Source organism: Giraffa tippelskirchi, chromosome 2 (genome assembly GCF_054371585.1).
Source record: "Giraffa tippelskirchi isolate mGirTip1 chromosome 2, T2T-mGirTip1v1.2.pri, whole genome shotgun sequence".
Lineage (NCBI taxonomy): Eukaryota > Metazoa > Chordata > Mammalia > Artiodactyla > Giraffidae > Giraffa > Giraffa tippelskirchi.
Genome location: NC_137276.1, coordinates 35,178,679 through 35,198,953, shown reverse-complemented (window position 1 = coordinate 35,198,953; position 20,275 = coordinate 35,178,679). Strand labels below are relative to the sequence as shown.

General features: G+C 44.6%; 1 protein-coding gene across 5 annotated transcripts in view; it reads right to left on the bottom strand.

The window, feature by feature from the left end:
- Positions 1–20,275, bottom strand: part of MYOF (myoferlin) — a 176,378-nt gene that overhangs the window by 140,957 nt on the left and 15,146 nt on the right. For all 5 annotated transcript variants that reach the window (XM_081554035.1, XM_081554046.1, XM_081554058.1 and 2 more), the window contains exons 2-3: positions 3,958–4,013; positions 1,433–1,524 (exon numbers count right to left, since the gene is read on the bottom strand). In XM_081554035.1, the coding sequence (XP_081410161.1) occupies positions 1,433–1,524; positions 3,958–4,013 (148 nt within the window). The remainder of the gene's footprint in view (positions 1–1,432; positions 1,525–3,957; positions 4,014–20,275) is intronic.

Genomic DNA, 20,275 nt, shown 5'->3' with positions numbered 1-20,275 from the left:
ACAGGACGGAGGTTCTTTAAAAAAGCAAAAATACAGCTGTCATATGACCCAGTAGTCCTACTCCAGGGCATATATCTGGAGAAAATCACACTTTGAAAAGATACATGTACCACAATGTTCATTGTGGCACTATTTACAATAGCTAAGACATGGAATCAACCCAAATGTCTACTGACAGGGACAAATGAATAAAGCAGATGTGGTACATATATACAGCGGAATATTAGCCATTAAAAAGAATGAAATAATGCTATTTGCAGCAACATGGATGGACCTACAGATTATCATACCAAGTTAAGTCAGAGAGATTATTGTATATCACTTAGATGTGGAATCTTAAAAATGATACAAATGAACTTCTTCACAAAACAGAAATAGACTCACAGACTTAGAAAACTTGTGGCTACCAAAGAGTAAAGGTGGGAGAAGGGGAGGAATAAATTAGGAGTTTGGGATTAACATATATAAACTGCTATATTTAAAATAGATGATCAGCAAGGACCTACTGTATAGCACAGGGAACTCTAGTCAATACTCTGTAATAAGCTATATGGGAAAGGAGTCTGAAAAATAGATATATATATAACTTAATCAGTTTGTTGTACACTTGAAACTAATATTGTAAATCAACTATACTCTAATACCCTAACACTGTAAATCAACTATACCCTAATATAAAATTTTTTTTAAAGTTTAATTGATTAATCAGAGAGCAGGAATGCCCTCCTCAACCAGGCAATTAATTTCCTTTGGAAAATAACAAGTATTACGGTTTTAGAAGTGAACAATTCTTACTGAGCTTAGTTAGTTTGAATTGATAACCTAAGACTGCATTCCAAGTCTAAGGCCAAACTCTAGATCAAGGGCTGGGATGAATTTTCTGGGGTCATTCTGTCCCATGGGAACCTCAGCTTTACCCAGGAGATGACCCTCTGTACCACTCCTGGGCACTACCATGACTCTTCCCCGTCTGAAACTGGTAGAGGTAGTAAGACAAGGAAACTGGTTTCAATTTGAGAGACACTAAACTGGAAGCAGTGCTGGAAAGAGAACTTGAATGAGATGTACATGGGACACACATAATCAGAAGAAGAAATGACTTTGTGTCCTAAAGCTACAGTTTGGATAAACCATCAGTGCCTACATGTAGTTCACAAAAAATTGCAGGATTGTGAACAGGTTTCTCTGTAAGTACCTGTTGGATACAAACTGGATAGACTAGTGGTGGCTTCATGTTTCCAACCTCTTAGGAATACAGCAATCACAGTGATTGATTAGCTACGTCTGATGTTGGCTCATATGTGGGAAGGGGGTCGGCGCACAGAATTTAAGCACAATGATATTGGAAACACTATGTTATTAAAGATGTGTTCCTTCAACAAAACAAACAATAGTACAACAATATGTAAAATGACAAAAACAATCAACTTACTTATTTTGTCCAATTGTCTCAAAATCTTTCACAACAATCTCAAGGGACGATGAAAAATCCAGCGGTATACCCCTCAAGTCAAACTCCAAAATCTGTCCACAGAAAGATTATGAAGACAAAAAGTCTTGTTAAAAGGATCTGGGAATATAATAAGATGCACCAGTACTATTAATAAACACTGGTTCATCTTCACCAATGACAATCTTTACAAGTACTCAATTCTACAGTGAGACAGAAGTGATCAAATTCTGAACCTGGAAGCTGCTGAGACTTGTGGGAAAGCAAACCAGACTTAGCCTCAGAGGGCTTGGTAGCTACTCCTAGCTCCCCGTTTTCTAGGCTCCTTGGCTTTGAACAAGACCAAATCTATCTCACAGGCAGAGATCTAGGCTTAATGCCTACTATAACTGTCGCATGAATAGAATGAAATCTATATGAAAAATGCTTTCTTCAAGGGTTAATTTTAAATTACTTCCATTTCTTAATCATATTACTGTTGAACAAAGAGATGAATAAATCTAAGAAAACATTTTCTGAATTGCATCAGCCCCTTATTTATAAGCCCCATCACAGTCAGTGTTGTAGTCAGGCAAGTCTCTCATCTTAAAGCAGTAAATTGCTTTCTAAGGGTAAATATTAAAAAAAAAGAAAGAAAGAAATCAACTTAGCACCACTGATGCCTTTAATTATGTAATAAATGAATTCAATAAAGCAGTTCCTGATTATAGCTTGATCCACCTTGTAAAGGGTTTGAAATGGATGGAGGAAGCATCTCACAGGTCATATTAGAAGATGCCCACCAACCCCAATGGCTTTGGGATTGGCATTTCATTTAGGTTTGGTTTCAATTATAAAATTGCAATTGGGAAATTTACTTGATAAACATATATGCATTATAAGAAAAAATGTGTCACAAACAAAACAGTGTGAGATGGATGATGCCCTGTGGAGAACAAGCCCACTCATGTGACCACACTCCTCTCTGCCATTGGCCACATGGATTGAGCACAAACTTCAGTGGTATGCTACCACTAAAAAAAAAAAAAAAATTTATTTGACTTCCCTGGTGGCTCAGATGGTAAAGAATCTGCCTGCAATGCAGGAGACCCAACTTTGATTTCTGGATCAGGAAGATTCCCTGGAGAAGGGAATGGCAACCCACTCCAGTATTCTTGCCTGGAGAATTCCGAGGACAGAGGAGCCTGGTGCGCTATATATAGTCCATGGGATTGCAAAAAGTCCGACACAACTAAATGCATACATGTATGTACTTTTTGTTTTAGTCTTGGAGCTGTGTGTGAGGTGCTAGGATCCCATAGTGTCCACAGGGACCAACCAGACAGGCCTCTGCTCTCAGGGAGCTGGTAGTCCAGCTGGCTGTGTTCTGGGTTCCAGTGAAACTGCAGAAGTGGGATTTCCTTTCAACCTATATGAGACCAGCAGGGCTTTTCAGGAAGGCACCAGGAAACTTTTAGTCTCGGCCTCATCCAATGAGAACGAGTAATCTTTATCTTATAGGGATACTGAAACTAGTTAGGAGGGAGACAGGGGAAGGGGTTTGCAGTTGGTGAAGGGGAAGTCTTCACAGCCTGGTAACTTAGCAAAATGACAAAGATATTTATCACTGCACTTTTCCAGATGGGTTTGACCTAGCTTTTGGAAAAACAATGGGGTGGATGATAGACTTTTCAAAAATTAGTCAGCATAGGAAAATCCTACTCAATGGAAAGAATTAAAAACTTCACATATCTATAAATATATTAAACACTGAACCATTTATAAAATAAAGTCAACAGGGGGAGGAGGTATATAAATTACATTACTTCAATACAATATTACACAGGTAATTAAAAGATTTTCAAACAGAATGGGAAAGGAATATGCTCAGGATATAATAGTAAAAAGATAGGAAACTTATTCACTATATACTTATTTGCTGATTTTAAAACATCATAATAAATATATTCACTCAATAAACATTTATTGATACCTCCAAGATGTTAACAACAGTCACTTATGGATAGTAGGATCAAAAGTAATTTTTTAAAGCTGAAGTTTTCAAAATTTCTACATTAAGTATGTATTACTTTCATCAACATTAAAAAAAATGACATTACTCTTCCAGACACACAAAGTATCATGGATTACACTCAATCACATGCAGATATGGTTTTAATTACAGAGCTTCCCTTCTGGGGCTCTGGAGAGATCTGATCCAATCCCTTGCTCTAATTTGCAACATAACTGGAAAAGGTCACACAGAAAGCTCATGGCTGCACCAGGCTAGAACCTCACCCTCCTCACCCTATCCAGGCTCCACTTGCCACACTACAACTGCGCAGGATATGTCACTGTTATGTCTCCTTGAACTACTCTGCTGTCTTTTGGCCACAAAGGGAGGTGGAGGGGGTGAGGGTGAAATGGCAGAGATTCTCCTTCCAAATGGAAGGGTTAACCTCTGACCAAAGAAGAGCAATCAGAGGTAGCTTATCCAGTGAAACAAAATCGTAAAATAATGAAGTTACCTCATTCCACACAGGGTTGAGTTCATTATCGACTTTCTTTGTTTTCTTTTTCTCATCTGCAAATAAAAAATAAGAGATAGCAATCAATTAGATGTGTCTTAACATCCAATACTTTGGCCACCTGATGCAAAGAGCCAACTCATTGGAAAAGACCCTGATGACGAGAAAGACTGAGGGCAGGAGAAGGGGGTGACAGAGGATGAGATGGTTGGATTGCATCATCATCCCTAAGGACATGCATTTGAAACAACAACACAGCCAGTATCATTCATTCATTCAAAGAACCTTCCCTGATAAAATGCCTACGTTTTACCTTCATCTGACTAGGGTGGGGACTACCTAAATCAGTTTGCCAAACTGAACTGCATTTTTGGCCTAAAAAAAAATTTTTCCCATCCCTAAAGAGCCAAGAGATGGGGGACTCAAAATCATAGAAATGCTATAAGCCTCTGCTTCTCTCTCACCAAATCCTGGACCAAAGTCACCCAGAGCTTGTGTGTCTCCCCAGCTTGTTGCGGAAAGTCAACAAAGGTAACCTTTGACCCATAGGTATCCCATTTGATAAATGAGGATCCTGAGACTCCAAGGAGTTGAGAAATGTGTCTGACCTCATATGCAGGAGTGGTGCCTGATATAAACCTGGAATTTCAGCTCTGAAGCCCATTCTGCCTTTGCAAGTGATAAGACCCCAACAGAGCTTAAAGATTAAGCTAGACTTGCTCACTGACATGAATCTGAGCAACCTCCGGTAGATAGTGGAGGACAGAGGATCCTCATGCTGCATTCCATGGGGTTGCAAAGAATCGGACATGACTTAGCAACAGAACAACAGATTCCCTCTCACAGACCTAGTACAAGGTAATAATTAGTAGATGAATGCTTTCTCGGACCAGCAGAGAATTGGGGATTTTCCTTACTCCTGGATCATTTTTTTTCTGAAGACACAAGGTCTTCTTTCTGTGTGTCTGAGACTGGACAGTACACCTACTCAGATGAGCAAATGCTACTCCAGCTCGTGCTTAAAGTTTCCTTGGAGCAAAGTCCAAAGATCAGGGGCTTCTACTGAATCCCTAAGTCCCCAAATAGGTAGCAAAATAAAAGCTAATGTTTCAGTACAAAAGGTTTTGTAAGCCTTAGCTCATCTGTTTTCAGGGGAAAAAAACAGTTTTTCTTTCCATGTGTCTCCTTTACTATCACACAGAACACTCACAACATTCTGACAGCACATTGTTGCTGCATTGGGTGGGGCATGTTCCCCTACCAAGCAATTTTCTGCGACAGCAGCTGGGTGTTCCACAATTCGACTCAGTCCTGACACTTTAGCATCAGATCCCACAGGTTAAGGGCTCAGTCCCACAAGACTGCCCCACCCCCACTTCAGTCCAGATTGTCATCTGTGCTTCTAACCAATTGGAGACAAATCTGAGGTTCCTATGACCCCATCGTTGGGTTCAATTAATTTGCCTGAGCAGCTCACAGAACTCAGGAGAACAGTTATTTGCCAGCTTACTATGGATTTGATCAACGATATAGAGGAACAGCCAGCTGAAGAGAATGCAGTGTGAGGTCTGAGAGGGTCTCAAGCACAAGGGCTTCTGTTACCCTTGGGTTGGGGGTGCACTGCCCTACTGGTACATGGATATGTTCACCCACCTGCAAGGTCTCTGAACCCCATACTTCTGGGATGCTTAAAGGAGGCTTCATCACATAGGCTTGATCAATTATTAACTCCATTTCTAGCCCTTCACCCCAGTTTAGAGAACTGGGGGGGGGGGGAGTGCTTAACATTCCAAACTTCTAATCAAGGCTTGGTCTTTCCAGTGACCAGCCCCGGAACAGGCTTCATTAGAACAAAAGATTCTCCTAGTGCCCTTTCTTATCCCTTAGGAATTTACAAGGGTTTTAGGAGCCCTATGTTAGGGATGGGGTCAAAGATTAAAACCAGAAATGCTTCTAGTTGTTCTTATCACTTAGGAAATTACAAGAGTTTTAGGAGTTCTGTGCCAGAAACAATGAGCAGTGGGTCAGGGCAATGTATATTTTTTCTATCATCTCACATGACCCAATTTCCTGAAAACCCTACATACAATTATTTCCATCCCCCTTTCACAGCTAAGGAAACTGAGAAGTCAAGTAAGGAATTCCAAGTTACAGTGTTATTAAGTGGGTCAAGGCTAGATTATGGACCTAGGCAGTCCCACGTCAGTGGCCATGCTTTGAACCACTCCTCAGCTTCCTCTCTACTGTAGTGGAATGGAGGAGGTAATGGCTTTTGTCCGGCTGAATGTCACATTGCTAAGGCTCCCAGCACACGGCCAGCTCTGGGACTAGCCACCTCATTCTTCCACGACCTCAGCATAGCAAAGCTATGAGTCAGCATCCTCACTCTGCTAAGCATTAACTTTTCCACTTGAGTAGGCTCCCATCACCCTACTGGCTTCCCTTTTCAAAGTTCAGCGGTACTCTACTCATCGGCTCATGCCTGGATCTATCCTGACTATGAATATGGGCTTTCTGTGCAGAGCCCCTCACTGGATTCTGATGTCACCTAGAAGCGGTCCTGATTTCCCCTCCCACACTTCCTTATTGAGCCCTCTCACTCTTCCCCTCATCTCACAGAAGCCTCTCAAGCTTTCTCTCTGGTTACAGTACCAGAAAGTGTAAGACACAAAGAGGAGCCCTGCAAAGGATGTTGAAATCGGAAATGGACGAAATGGCTTCTCTCCACAACTGCAGCTGCTCCCTCTAAAGAACGATCTACAGGTGCCAGGCTGTGCATTCTACTGCAGTGTCTCTAAATCCTCACTATAACCCTGCAAGGTAAACATTCTCAACCTCACTTTATAGACAAGGAATCAAGAAAAGCTGGTTAAGTTGTCCAAGCCACAGCTAACAAGGAAACAGAATCTGCACCTACATCTCCCAGCTTCAAAACCAGAGTGTGTTTGCCACCACCAATGCCGCACTGGAAGCTGTCAGAAATATTGACTAAAGAAGATGCACAGGCATGATGTGTGTAGTGGGCTTGGGATCCTGGGCAGTGGCCATAGGAAAAGCCCAAGGTCAGGTTTCAGGGTATCCTAAAAGTGTCCAAGACTATCTGCTCCAAGACACAAAATATTACATCTGAGAGTTCTTCTGGAGACAGAGTTTATTGTTCTGATCAGATTCTCAAATGAGTTAGGGACCTGGACAAAGGTTAGGAATGTCTGCCTTTGACAAGCATGAAAAGGTTACCATTAATCTCACTGCAGCTCACCACCATGCTGGCTGCCATATCCTGGGCTTCGGCTGGGGGAGGTGGGAGAATGGAGTGGAGACCTGAGTCAGGAAGGAGTGAATCTGGACCCTGAAGTCATGGCAGGCCTTCAAGAGAGAGATGGGCAACATGAGGTCCCAGCCAATAGGAAAAGCAAGAAGGCAGCAAATAACCTATAGAAACTGAGCACAAGCCTTAGGACTGGGAACACGGAAGGATGGTCTTGAAGCAAAATCCCAGTCTCCTCTAAGTCCCGAAGATCCCAGACAAGGAACTAAGACAGGGGCTCCAGGGAAGCTTGGGAAAGAGCCAGCATTTACTCACTTGAATTGAGTCCCAAGCCTGGTTACCAACCTGGGGATCAGTGTGGGAAGGCATGCTGCAAGTCTGTCTTGATGCCAAGCCTGGTACTAATGACCCTCCACCCCCAGTGGGGATTGTTCCAGAGTCAGCAGCCGAAGAGTGTGATAAAGGTCACCTGTTCGTTCATTCTCAAACATTCATTAAGCACTTACTATATGCTAATGGAGGGCTTCCCAGGTGGCCCAGTGGTAAAGAATCTGCCTGACAATGCAGGAGACACAGGAGATGAGGGCTCCATCCCTGGGCCAGGAAGATCCCCTGAAGGAGGAAATGGCAACCCATTTCCTTTCTATTTCCATTTTCTATTCTTGCTTGGGAGCTTGGCAGGCTACAGTCCACGGGGTCCCAAAGAGTGGGACACAACTGAGCATAAGGCCTAACAAGGATGTTGCTGATCACTAAAGAAAAAAAGAGTATAAGATAGTTCCTGGTTCTAAAACATTCCATCAATGTAGTTTATGGGTTATTGAATAGAGGAATCAAACAAATCTTCCTGCATGTTTTCACCCAGTATAAAAAGTTCCATCATGTTACATTTTTATCTTGGAGTTTCCTCTTATAAGAGAGGGAATAACGGGAATGATGACTGGCCAGGTCAGGGACCTCATAGCTCAGCCCACGGAAATGGTCTACTGAGTGAGTTCTTCCATGGCACTAATCAACTTTCTGATTCCTCCATCTAACAAATATTTCTGAAATATCAGTTGCCAAGCACTGAGCAGGTCGCTGTGAGAGGTACAAAGATCCCCAAGACCTTGGGGTCCTGATCTTGGGGAGGTAGATATGGCTACAGGTGTCTGATACAGAAAGAAAGCTTTTTTCAGAAATAGGAGTATAGATGAAGATGCAGATTCAGATGAAGTGGAGGTAACTTCACGCTGGGGAGCAGAGGCTGAGCAGGGGTTGGAAGGAACTGAAAATGTGGAGCTGGGAAGAAAATGTCACTCCAGATGAAGGCAACAGCATGGTGGGTCAGCCATGGATGGAGAACAAGTAATGTCTGGGGACACTGCACAGCCCAGTGGGCTGGAACCACAGGATGTGTAAGAGTCAAAGCAACTAGGCTGTGTGGGAAGGTTATGGTCACACCGTGAAGCCTTGAATGCCAGGAAAAGCATCATTTGGCTGATTCAAGTCACTTAGGAAGGAGGATATTAGAAACTGACTTCATAACTTCAAGAATTCTTTATCCAATGAGAAAAACCAAGATTTGCTCAACAAATCTTCCAGGACATACTCCTGAACACATGATTCAGCTGTGTTGAGAACAGAGCAGAGGGGCTGAGTCCTAGCAGATGCCACTGGTGGGGCCATCCATGTGGAATTTCCTGCCACACCTGGTACCTGTGCATAATATTGATGCTAATAGTGAGATCCTCGGGGGCGGGGGATGCTCTCTCCCAGCCAGGTCTGTATTAAATCCTTCACATACATCCTTTCATTTCACTTTAACTCTTCTATCAAGCCTAAAAAGTAGGCACTGTTAATATCCCCAATTTGCAAATGAGCAAAGCAAGCTCAGAATGTTGGATAACTTGCCCAGGGTCAGGGAGCTAGGAAGAAATCCTCTAACTCAGGACTAGTCTGGCCCTACCCTCCTACCTCTCTGGCTAATACGGAAAGATTAAGAAGTCAGCATTAGCTCCTAGTTTTCTGGAGAAACCCAGCCCAACCTCTTCCAAGGAGGCTCTGATTTTTTAATCAAGATGTGTCCACATTGCATTTTATTGAAAGCCTATTTTCACACATAAACATGTCGGCCAAAAAAAGAAAGTACATAAATTCCAGTCTTATCAACAACCACAGTCACACACTTATTCAATTATTCAATTCCATGTCTATTTTTTTTTTTAAAGGTCTCAGCAGCAGGCACTAATCAGATTAAATTACCAGAACCTGTTTCCCCTTCTTCACACTCCTACCTCCCCCCTGTTCCCACCTCTAATGTTATGAAGATATCTGTTTATTCCTATGGTAAAGAATTAAAAACTTTCAACCTAGAATATAACAATCAATTCAAATGCAGAATACACTCTGGATCCAAAGGCATTCTTTGAGACATTTCCTGTTGTTTTTTTTTTTTTTTATTAACTACAATTACTTCTCTCTCAGATCTGTGAAGGTCAACACTGCAGTAATTAACTCTCATGCCAACCTCCCAATAAGGTTTCCGAAGAACTGAACAGGCACTCTTTACCAAGCCACCACACCCTCTGGCACGGAAACTTTCCTTTGCGGTTCACCTACCAAACAGTGTGCTGAACTCTTACTGAAAAGGTGAGAGAGACACCATGACTCCTAAGTCTGGATTGGTCCATCCAGGCAGAAAGGACCAGGGTGCTGGCTAATTTTATGTCAACTTGACTAGCCTGTGTTTGGTCCAACTCTCGTCTAGATGCTGCTGTGAAGGTATTTTATGGATGTGATTAACAATCTATAAAATTGTTTTCAAGTAATTTCAATTGTTTTCAAGTAAAGCCGATCACTCTCTGTAAGGTGGGTGGGCCTATAGCTGAAAGCCTGAAGAGAAAAAACTGAAGTTTTCCTTCTCTTCCTGGAGAAGAACGAATTTTGCCTCAAGACTGTATCAGAAACCCCACCCAAGTCACCAGCCCACTAGCCTGCCACTGAGGTTTCAGTCTCAAGAGTACAATGTCAACCCTTACCTGAATTTCCAGCCTGCAGTTGGGCTGCATCCCACAGGCCTATGAGGCCTGTGTTTGACCAGCTTCAAGACCAAGAAAGAGCCTGGAGTCAGCAACAGAGACATCATCAGTGGTTTAATGGATGGGGGAGCTTACACGTCTGAAGCCAGGTCCTGCAGCAATACCCCACTGCAAGCCGCAGACAGTGGGGAGAACATGGCGGCAGTCTTTGCTTCCAGGGCAAAGGGGAGGTTATTAGTTATAGGGGAATTGACGTCAGGTGGTCTTATTTGTTACCAGGGAAAGGAGTGTGTCCCTCACTGCCCCTTTCAAAAGAACAATCAACACCTGGGGCCTGGGGGAAGCACCTAGGAAGGTCAGTCAGATGACAGGGATACAGGTGAAATAGGCACTGGTCAGGCAAGGGATGTGCAGAGAGCAAGAGAACAGCCATCTTGAGTGGCCTGGCCATACATCTGGCCCACAAATTTCAATCTTGCTGACTCTACAAATACATGAGCCCTCTCCATCCCCCCTCTCTGCCTTTCTCCATTTATATATACATATATACTATTGGTTCCAGAGAAATGGGACCAACTGGTAACACCAAGTAGCCATGGAAGTAACAACATTACAATGGTAACAGATTTTACATACTTCAAAACCATACCATCTCATTGATCCTAACAACCCTGCAAGGAGAAAGCAGGTATTGGTCCAGCTTTTCTGACTGGACTTTCAAATCAGGGAACTCTCCATTTCTCTGAGCTGTTATCAGGGAGACAGAAGGCTCAACCACTTAGCTCAGAGTCCCTCTTCGATGAACTAGGGAATTTAGACTAGAGGAGCTTAAGTTTTCCACCAGGTTCAATAGAACATGAGTTTTATGAAGTCCCCCCAAGTCCTGACGGGTTAGACTGCTGTATCTTACTGAGATAGCCCCAGGAGAAGTGGGGATGCTATTTACAAACCTTCCACAAGTAACTCAGCTCTTTGGTGAAAGTGAAAGTATTAGTCACTCAGTCGTGTTCGGCCAGGCTCCTCTGTCCATGGAATTCTCCAGGCAAGAATACTGGAGTGGGTAGCCATTCCCTTCTCCAAGGATCTTCCAGACCCAGAGATCGAACCCGTGGGCAGACTGCATTGTGGGCAGACTCTTTACTGTCTGAGCCCAGCTCTTTGGTAGGCAAGGTAGACCAGCCATTCACCTAAACTTGACCTCTCATTCGGAAATACTTCTGCATCTTCTCTTGGCCCTTAATTATGCCCCCTTTGTTTTGAGAAATATTCACATACACAAAAGCATCCACTATTTGGCCTAAAATTTCAGACTCTCCTTGCCTCCAAGCCTTTCCACACATGGTTAACAATTATTAAGTGCTGTGAACTAGTCACTGTCCCCAGTGTTTCACATGACTGTCTCATTTAATCTTCACACCAACCCTAACAGGCAAGTTCTATTATGATCATCTCTAGTTTCTGAGGAAGAAACCAAGACACAGAGAGGGTAAGCCACTTCTCAGAGGTGACACAGCTAGTGAGTGGAAGAGCAAGGATTCAAACTCTAGAAGATAAAGACACAAAGCAATTTCCAAAATTGGAGGATTAAGATCAGACAGTGACTCCTTAAAGGCTGGGACTGTATTTTATTAATATTATTATCCCCCCTGCCAGAGTCATTTCTCCATGATCTGAGTGAACTGGACTTGATAAGCTCATGTAAGTCTTAGACTCAAGTTGCTTTGGTGATTATGTGAATAAATACAAAGTGCTCAACACAGAATCCAGCACAGGGTAAGCACTAAACCACCAGGAACTATTATGTTATTTCTTCTCACAGCATCCAAGCAGCACCCCTTGCAGACTCCAGAGGGTTTCCCAGGTGTGGAGCCCTTCCTGGAGGTCAGGGCCCCAGTGACTAAAGGAAGTGGCCTGGGCACAGCCCTGGCGGAGCAATTCTGCCACATGGCTCCATTCCAGGCCTCAGAGGCAGCTGGCATGTGGGTAGTGCTCCTCCCTGGCAGTGAGCCTGACAGCTACCAGCCTCTGAAAGAACTTTCACAAGAATCAGGAGCAGGGAAGACTCAAGGAAGGGCCAACAGGAGACTCACTCCTCTGCCCCCTGGATCTTAGAGGGACTCAGGGGAGCACGGAGACAGGGGGCCCATCTCGGTTGATCTGGCTGAAGGAGCATCTCTGTTTGTTTCCCAATCCTGGCTGCACTACTCCTCCAGGAGATGTTGCTAAACAAGTTCTAGGAGAAAGGCATTTTGGCCAAATGGCAACTGCAACACAAAGTGAGGCTGTTTTGCACATTTCTGAAAGCGTCACTGATATCTCTGCTGATAAAAGGAACGCTCGGACAGAAAAGCAGACTACTCCGCTTTCTGCACCCAGTGCCCCAGTGGCCTCTGGAGCTGCCCTTTCAGGTACACAAACTCTTGGATCAAAGTCAAATCCTGAAGGGAGTTGTGGTGAAGCCCAGTCAAACAGAATCTGCTTCCTAAGAACTGACCCTGGGGTGTGGTCTGGCCCTGCCAACTGCCTGGGCTGCAAACAGATGGACCCCAGGTGGGCCAGGCACCTGGATCAGCTGTCTCAGTGGAGAACTGAACCGTGTGCCTCTTTGGTTTCTTCATTTGTGTATGAGAATCCTTTCTGTGCTGGGCACTTTAAGGTGCCTATCAAATCCTATCTAGGGCCTACAGTCCTATCAAACCCTTCTGAGGGAGTGTTGGGCTGCACCTCGCAGGCCTACAAGGCCTGTGCTTTCCCAGCTTCAAGACTGAAGAAAGAGCCCAGAGTCAACAACAGAGATTGTCGATGGTTTAACGGATGGGGGAGCTTACACATCTGAAGTAAGGTCCTGGAGCAACACCCTACTACGTGCCATGAACAGTAGGTAGAACATGGAGGCAGTCTTCCCTCCTAGGGGTGGAGAGGGAGAGGAGGGTACCAGTTACAGGGGAATTGACATTAGGTGGGCTCTTTAGTTATCAGGGAAACCATCAGAAAGGCATGCCCCTTTGATAAGAACAATCACCAGCTGGGGCCCTGGACAAGTAAATGGGAAGGTCAGTCAGATAAGTAAGTTTAGATAAAACAAACACTGGTCAAGCAGGGGATGTACAGAGAGCAAGACAACAGCCATCTTGAGTGGCCTGACCATATCTCCACCCTGATATACCCTGCACAACCCTTACAATCTTGGTCTGCCCCTCTTTAGCCATATCCCTGGAGTCAGGTACATAGAGGGCACTGCAACCAAACACCACAGATACAATACAGACAGGTCACCATTGGTTTTCACATTAGAGGAAAATAATCCAATCTCATGAACAGGCTCAGAGGTATGTTAATGGGGAAACATGTCATAGGCTATACATTTTATCACTTATATCCAATTTTCAGGGCTTCCCTGGTGGCTCAGTGGTAAAGACTTTGCCCACCAGTGCAGGAGATGTAGGTTCGATCCCTGGGTCAGGAAGATCCCCTGGAGAAGGAAATGGCAACCCACTCTAGTATTCTTGCTGGGAAATCCCATGCACAGGAGCCTGGCAGGCTACAGTCCATGGGGTACAAGAGGGTCAGACACGACTTAGTGGTCAAACAATAACAGCCACCCAGTTGTCATTCAAACATTGTACATATGCTTTTATTTTTTTTAATATTTATTTCATTTATGTTGCTGTGTCTGGTCTTAGTTGCAGTACGTGAATTCTCAGTTCCTGCATATAGATCTAGTTCCTTGACCAAGGATGGAACCCAGGCCACCTGCATTAGGGGTGAGGAGTCTTAGCCACTGGACCACCAGGGAAATCCTACCTGTCCTTTTAGCAGCAAACTTCAAAAGCAAGCAGTGTAACACTTCATAAGTAGTTATACTCTGGCAATTTCACTAGATAATTTTCTTCACAACCAGAACATCAGGGCAAAATTATGGCTAGCAAAATAACTTTCATAAATACAGACCTCAATTAACAGACCTAGAATTTAACATTCACTGAGACAGAATTTTACTCTCTTTAAAATTACCCTCATTTCCACCAAACACAGCCAAAACAAGACTAATTTGTTTGCAAGACAAGTGTGGTCAATTGACCACAGCAGCTCCTCCAAACTGGCTGTGATGTAACTCCTCAGAAGGAGTGTCAGACTGAATTCCCAAAAGGCCTCTCAGGGCCAGGAAAGCCACGCCAAAGACCTGCTATCAGGCTTCATCTCAGTGGAGTTCTCTGTTCTAGAGGTCTCCAAGATACTGAGATTCCTGCACATAACATGAGTCTTTCCCACTCACCTGCTAAGGCTGCTCAGAACCCAAGAGTCTCCAATTTCTGGCAGAACCAGGCAGAGAGAAAAGAAAAATGATTCAATTCTACCCACAGGTATAGTTTACAAAATTGTTGTAAGTCATAACTAACTTAAAGGGAGGGGCTTCCCTCTACCTGGAAAACACAGATCAAAACCAGTAACATTCCAGACAAAACCCATACACATTATAACCCTATTCACCAGTTCACTCAGTAACCAATCCTTTTGTTAACTTCTATGAAGCCATCAGGTTTTCCATTAGAATCCTTTGATTTTTTACACAGTTCAGCAGTATGATCTGAAATTTATTAGAGGCCTATACCTGTCAAAACATCCTTCCTATGAATCTTCTTGAAGACGAAGCACTTTTGCAAAAGCATCAAAACAATAACTATCCATAAATGACAAAAAAAAAGAACGTAAAAAGGCAAGTTAAACACCTGATCACAATGTAATTGATAAGGAAACAGTTACAAGAGTTAAGACTGATTATAACCTTCACCCTTGAATATCTCAGTCTCTGGCAAAAACCAAAAAGTAATTGTGCATTTCCTGATTGAAAAACTTAATGCCTCGGTCCCCCTCTCGTAAGCAGGCAAATGTAGACAAACTTAGACCTTCCCCGCAATTAATGTTCCAATATTTTATCCTATTTGAAATGACCCATGAACACTCATCTTTCAACTTTAGTTTCAAGTCTAAAATCTTCAAGTCACTAAAATCTGGAGAGACTATTTCAGATAGACATTCCCAAAGTATAATTATTTCTATAGAATTTACCTAAAAGTTCTTTTTACTCCTTTACTCTTTAAGATCGCATAAGATTAAAGTTCCAGAGAGGCCAGATAGATAATTGACATATCAAAGGCACATAAGGAATACCAATTCCTTCTAGAAAGCTGACTTAACCAATTACCAAAGCCTCCCTTATCAACAACAGCAGAGTCATTAGAGGCCATTTTTCTACAGATCTCTTGGCAGCCCCCATTCACCAAGGACAGCCCCCAGGGTCCCCTCATACTAGTGGATTGCCACCTCAGAATTTCCCCATAACTTCTGGGATGACCCCCTCAACTTTTGGGCCCCAAATGCTAGTGGATGACCCCCACAACTTTCCATTCCCTGTCCTGTATTTCCCAACATCTTGGCACTCATGGGAGTTTCCTCAGTCTCCTGGCTGCTCTGCCAGGTGTTGGGCTGAACCCTGCAAGCCCACAAAGCCTGTTGCTTGCCCAGCTTCAAGACTGAAGAAATGGCCCAGAGTCAACAACAGAGACATCAGCGGTTTAATGAACCAGGGAGCGTACAGGTTTGGAGTAAGGTCCTGGAGCAACACCCACCGTGTGCAGCAGACAACGGGCAGAATATGGCGGCAGCCTTGACTCCCAGGGCTGGAATTGAGGCCAGGTGGGCTATTAGTTACCAGAGAAACTGCAGAGGGGCAAGCCCCTCACAGCCCCTTTGATAAGAACAATCACCAGCTGGGACCTAGGGCAAGTAGTAGGATGGTCAGTTGTGTGCATAGGGTACAGGTGAAGCAGGAACTGGTTGGGCAGGGGATGTACAGAGAGCAAGAGAACAGCCATCTTGAGTGACCTGACCACACACTCACCCCTACATACCCTGCACAACCCTTACAATCTTTGTCTGCCCCTCTTCAGCGATATCTCTGGGGTCAGGTACGTAGAGGGCACTGCAACCAGATACCACAGATACGATACAAACAGCCACCCCTGGTTTTCACTCAAGATGGCTGTTGTCTTGCTCTCTGACCATCCCCTGCTTCACCCATATCTTACTCACCTGACTGACCTTCCGAGGTACTTGCCCCAGGCTCCAGCTAGCCATTGTCCTTATCAAAGGGGCAATGAGAGACATGGCCTTCTAGGTTTCCCTGGTAACTAATGAGCCCACCTGACATCAATTCCTCTATAACTCTTAAGTTCCCCTCCCTCTCCCATCCCCTGGAGCAAAGACTGTCAACACATCCTTCTGCTGCATGAGGTGAGTGTTGCTCCAGGACCTGGCTTCAGACATGTAAACTCCCCTCTCCATTAAACCACTCATGTCTCTGTTGCTGACTCTGGGGTCTGTCTTCAACCTTGAAGCTGGGCAAGGCCTGTCGGTGTGGTCAACAGGAAGGTACTAATATCTCCATTTTGCAGATGAGACTGAGGTTCAGGGATGTTAACTGACTTGCCCAGGATCACACAACTACTAAGGGGGAGAGCTCAGCTTCAGCCCCAAGCCTGCCTCATTTCCAAACCTGTGCTCCTCACCACCACCTCAGGCTGAGGGTGCCGGTGACCTGCCACATTTTCACCACTTACCAGCTAGATGACCTTGGGCACTGACTCCAACTCTCTATACCTAGATTTCCTCATTAATAAATATTGGGACCTAATGCCCAGAAGAAATGGGTACCAAATTTGGGGGCTCATAATATGCCATGATTCTTCAAAGGGCTCTGTATGTCACCTGTTGCTATTATCCTTATTTATGTCCAGTAGCACAATACAATTAAGGAGCTTCTCCAGGCTCACCTGCTAGTAAGAAATCTAGAATCTCCATGCAGGTGTTCTGGCTCCTAAGACTCTTAACTTCTCACACCTCTGCCTGGCATGTTTCTGAGACATAATTTGCTAGTCAATTAAGCCTGGTGCTCTGCGATTCACTTTGGACCCTGCTTGAGGAGATAGGCATTCCGGGAGTTTCAAAGGGCTTCCCTGGTGGCACAGTGGTAAAGAATCCACCTACCAATGCAGGAGATGTAAGAGACATGGGTTCGATCCCTGGGTCAGAAAGATCCCCTGAAGAAGGAAATGACAACCCACTCCAGTATTCTTGACTGGAGAATTCCATGGACAGAGGAGCCTGGTGAGCTACAGTCAAGTTCAGTTCAGTTGCTCAGTCGTGTCCGACTCTGTGACCCCTTGGACGGCAGCATGCCAGGCCTCCCTGTCAATTACCAACTCCAGGAGTTTACCCAGGAGCTACAGTCCATGGGGTGGCAAAAGGGTCGGACAGGACTTAGTGACTAAAACAAAGTTTTAAAACAGAGTTTCAAAAGGGTTCCTCAAGGCCTAGTCAAGGCTATGGTTTTTCCAGTAGTTATGTATGGATGTGAGAGTTGGACTATAAAGAAAGCTGAGTGCTGAAGAATTGATGATTTTGAACTGTGGTGTTGGAGAAGACTCTTGAGAGTCCCTTGGACTGCAAGCAGATCCAACCAGTCCATCCTAAAGGAGATCAGTCCTGGGTGTTCATTGAAAGGACTGATGTTGAAGCTGAAACTCCAATACTTTGGCCACCTCATGCGAAGAGTTGACTCATTGGGAAAGACCCTAATGCTGAGAAGGATTGGGGGCAGGGGGAGAAGGGGACGACAGAGGATGAGATGGCTGGATGGCATCACTGACTCAATGGACATGGGTTTGGGTAGACTCCGGGAGTTGGTGATGGACAGGGAGGCCTGGTGCGCTGCAATTCATGGGGTCGCAAAGAGTCGGACACGACTGAGCGACTGAACTGAACTGAACTCAAAAGGGTTCCTCAAGGCCTCAGTGTCCTGCAGAGGGGGATGTAAAAGGCCTCTTTGCAGGGCTGCACTGAGAATCAAAGGAGAGAGAATGAAAGTGCCAGGACACAGGGGACACTCTTTCTGTAGGATTAGAGTCAGAATCATAAACCGCCTCCCTCAGACAACATGAAAAGGATCCATGCCCTCTGGGCTTCTGACTCCAAGAAACTGTTATCAAGAGAAAATAGTCACAGAAAAGAATTTTGAAAATAAGCACAAAGCTCTGAATCAAAATCTTGCTAACTTCATCCTTACCCTCCTGGGCAATAATTTTAGCTGAATTATGATGCTTAGCCTCAGGTTCTGGTGTTCCATAATCAATCATCTCTTTAAATGAGACTTGTGCCATTGCCAGCAGTTTTGATCCACCGCACCCAGCCCTCCTTTCCATGCTGAGAATGGCTGTGGCCCCTGGGATCTTGAGCCAGCCAGGCTGATCAGCTGCTGCGGGTATGAGGGAGAGCTGGGAATCGGGGGTGTCCGTGGGTGGCTGCTTGGTAGTGGGAGGGGCTGGAGGGTAGAAACGCAAGAGAGATGCCAAGCACAAAGAAAGCCAGACACCTAATGCAGTGGGAAGGCGCCTGGGCAAGAGAGTCTTGGTATGGGCTTCTGGTCCTTGCCTCTTCCTGGTCACCCCGCTTTGGCCACTCTTGTCCTCTCTAAGACTCAAGGTCCTCATCTGTGAAATGAGTATAAACAATCATGTCCTGGACACCTGCTAGAGTTGTTGTGAAGAACAATCACGAGTAAGCCCAAGAAACGGCTCTACACTGTAAGTGCCCTAGGAGGAGGCTCCTTCCTCTGGCCATGTCACACCTGGAGGCCATCATAATGTGTCCAGCACATTGGGACAAACTGGACCAGCACACTGGAGGTCATCTGGGGCCTCGAACAAGTCCTCTAAAGTCTGCAGTGTCAGGCTCCAAGGAACCAGTCACTGTCCCAGGCCCTAGTGCTGGTCTGATCGGATCCCTCAGGGCTGAATTTGCCCAAGGAAACAGAACCTGGATTATCAGGCTTAGGGATCTAAGCCCTTAACCCCTGGTGGCTAGTTACCCCAGAGTGGGTCAAATGCAGGTGTGACCAAAAGCCAGTGTCACCACAAAGGAGTGAATGTTACAGCCTCAGGGTGGGCCCCTGTAAGCCAGCCCCACCTCGAACCTAGTATGGGGTCTTGAACAAGGCAGCTTACTCTCCCCAACCCTTGGCCTCTTCAGCTATAGAATGCGGGATTTCAATTTTTTTTTTTTTTTTTTGGTGAGAAATAAATGAATGCATCTATGTGAAGCTTTAGTGCAATGCTTCATAGCTAGAAAGTTCTGGTCATCAATATAATCTGCAAAAATAATGCTTCCTTTCCAGGAGATTAAACTCTTTTAACTCTGAATTCACTGAACTCTTCCTGGATCTACAGCTAGACTATAAGCTGCATGTATACAGCAGTCAAGTCTGGCTTGTTTCCCATCCGACTTGCAGTGCTGAGACCACGGCCTGGCAAAGTACACTCTTGACCAAGATTTGCTGAATGAGTTTATGCTTAAGAGGAGCAGTGGGAAGAAACAGAAGGAAAAAAGAGGGTGGAATGCATGCAAACTAGTACAGCTACTATGGAGAACAGTGTGGAGATTCCTTAAAAAACTGGGAATAGAACTGCCATATGACCCAGCAATCCCACTGTTGGGCGTACACACCGAGGAAACCAGAATTGAAAGAGACGCGTGTACCCCAATGTTCATCGCAGCACTGTTTACAATAGCCAGGACATGGAAGCAACCTAGATGTCCATCAGCAGACGAATGGATAAGGAAGCTGTGGTACATATACACAATGGAATATTACTCAGCCATTAAAAAAAATACATTTGAATCGGTTCTACTGAGATGGATGGAACTGGAGCCCATTATACAGAGTGAAGTAAGCCAGAAAGAAAAACACCAATACAGTATACTAATGCATATATATGGAATTTGAAAGACGGTAACGATAACCCTATATGCGAGACAGAATAAGAGACACAGATGCATGGAACAATTTTATGGACTCTGAGGGAGAAGGTGAGGGTGGGACGTTCTGGGAGAATAGCATTGAAACATGTATATTATCATATGTGAAACAGAACACCATTCCATGTTCGATGCATGTGACAAGGGCTCAGGGCCG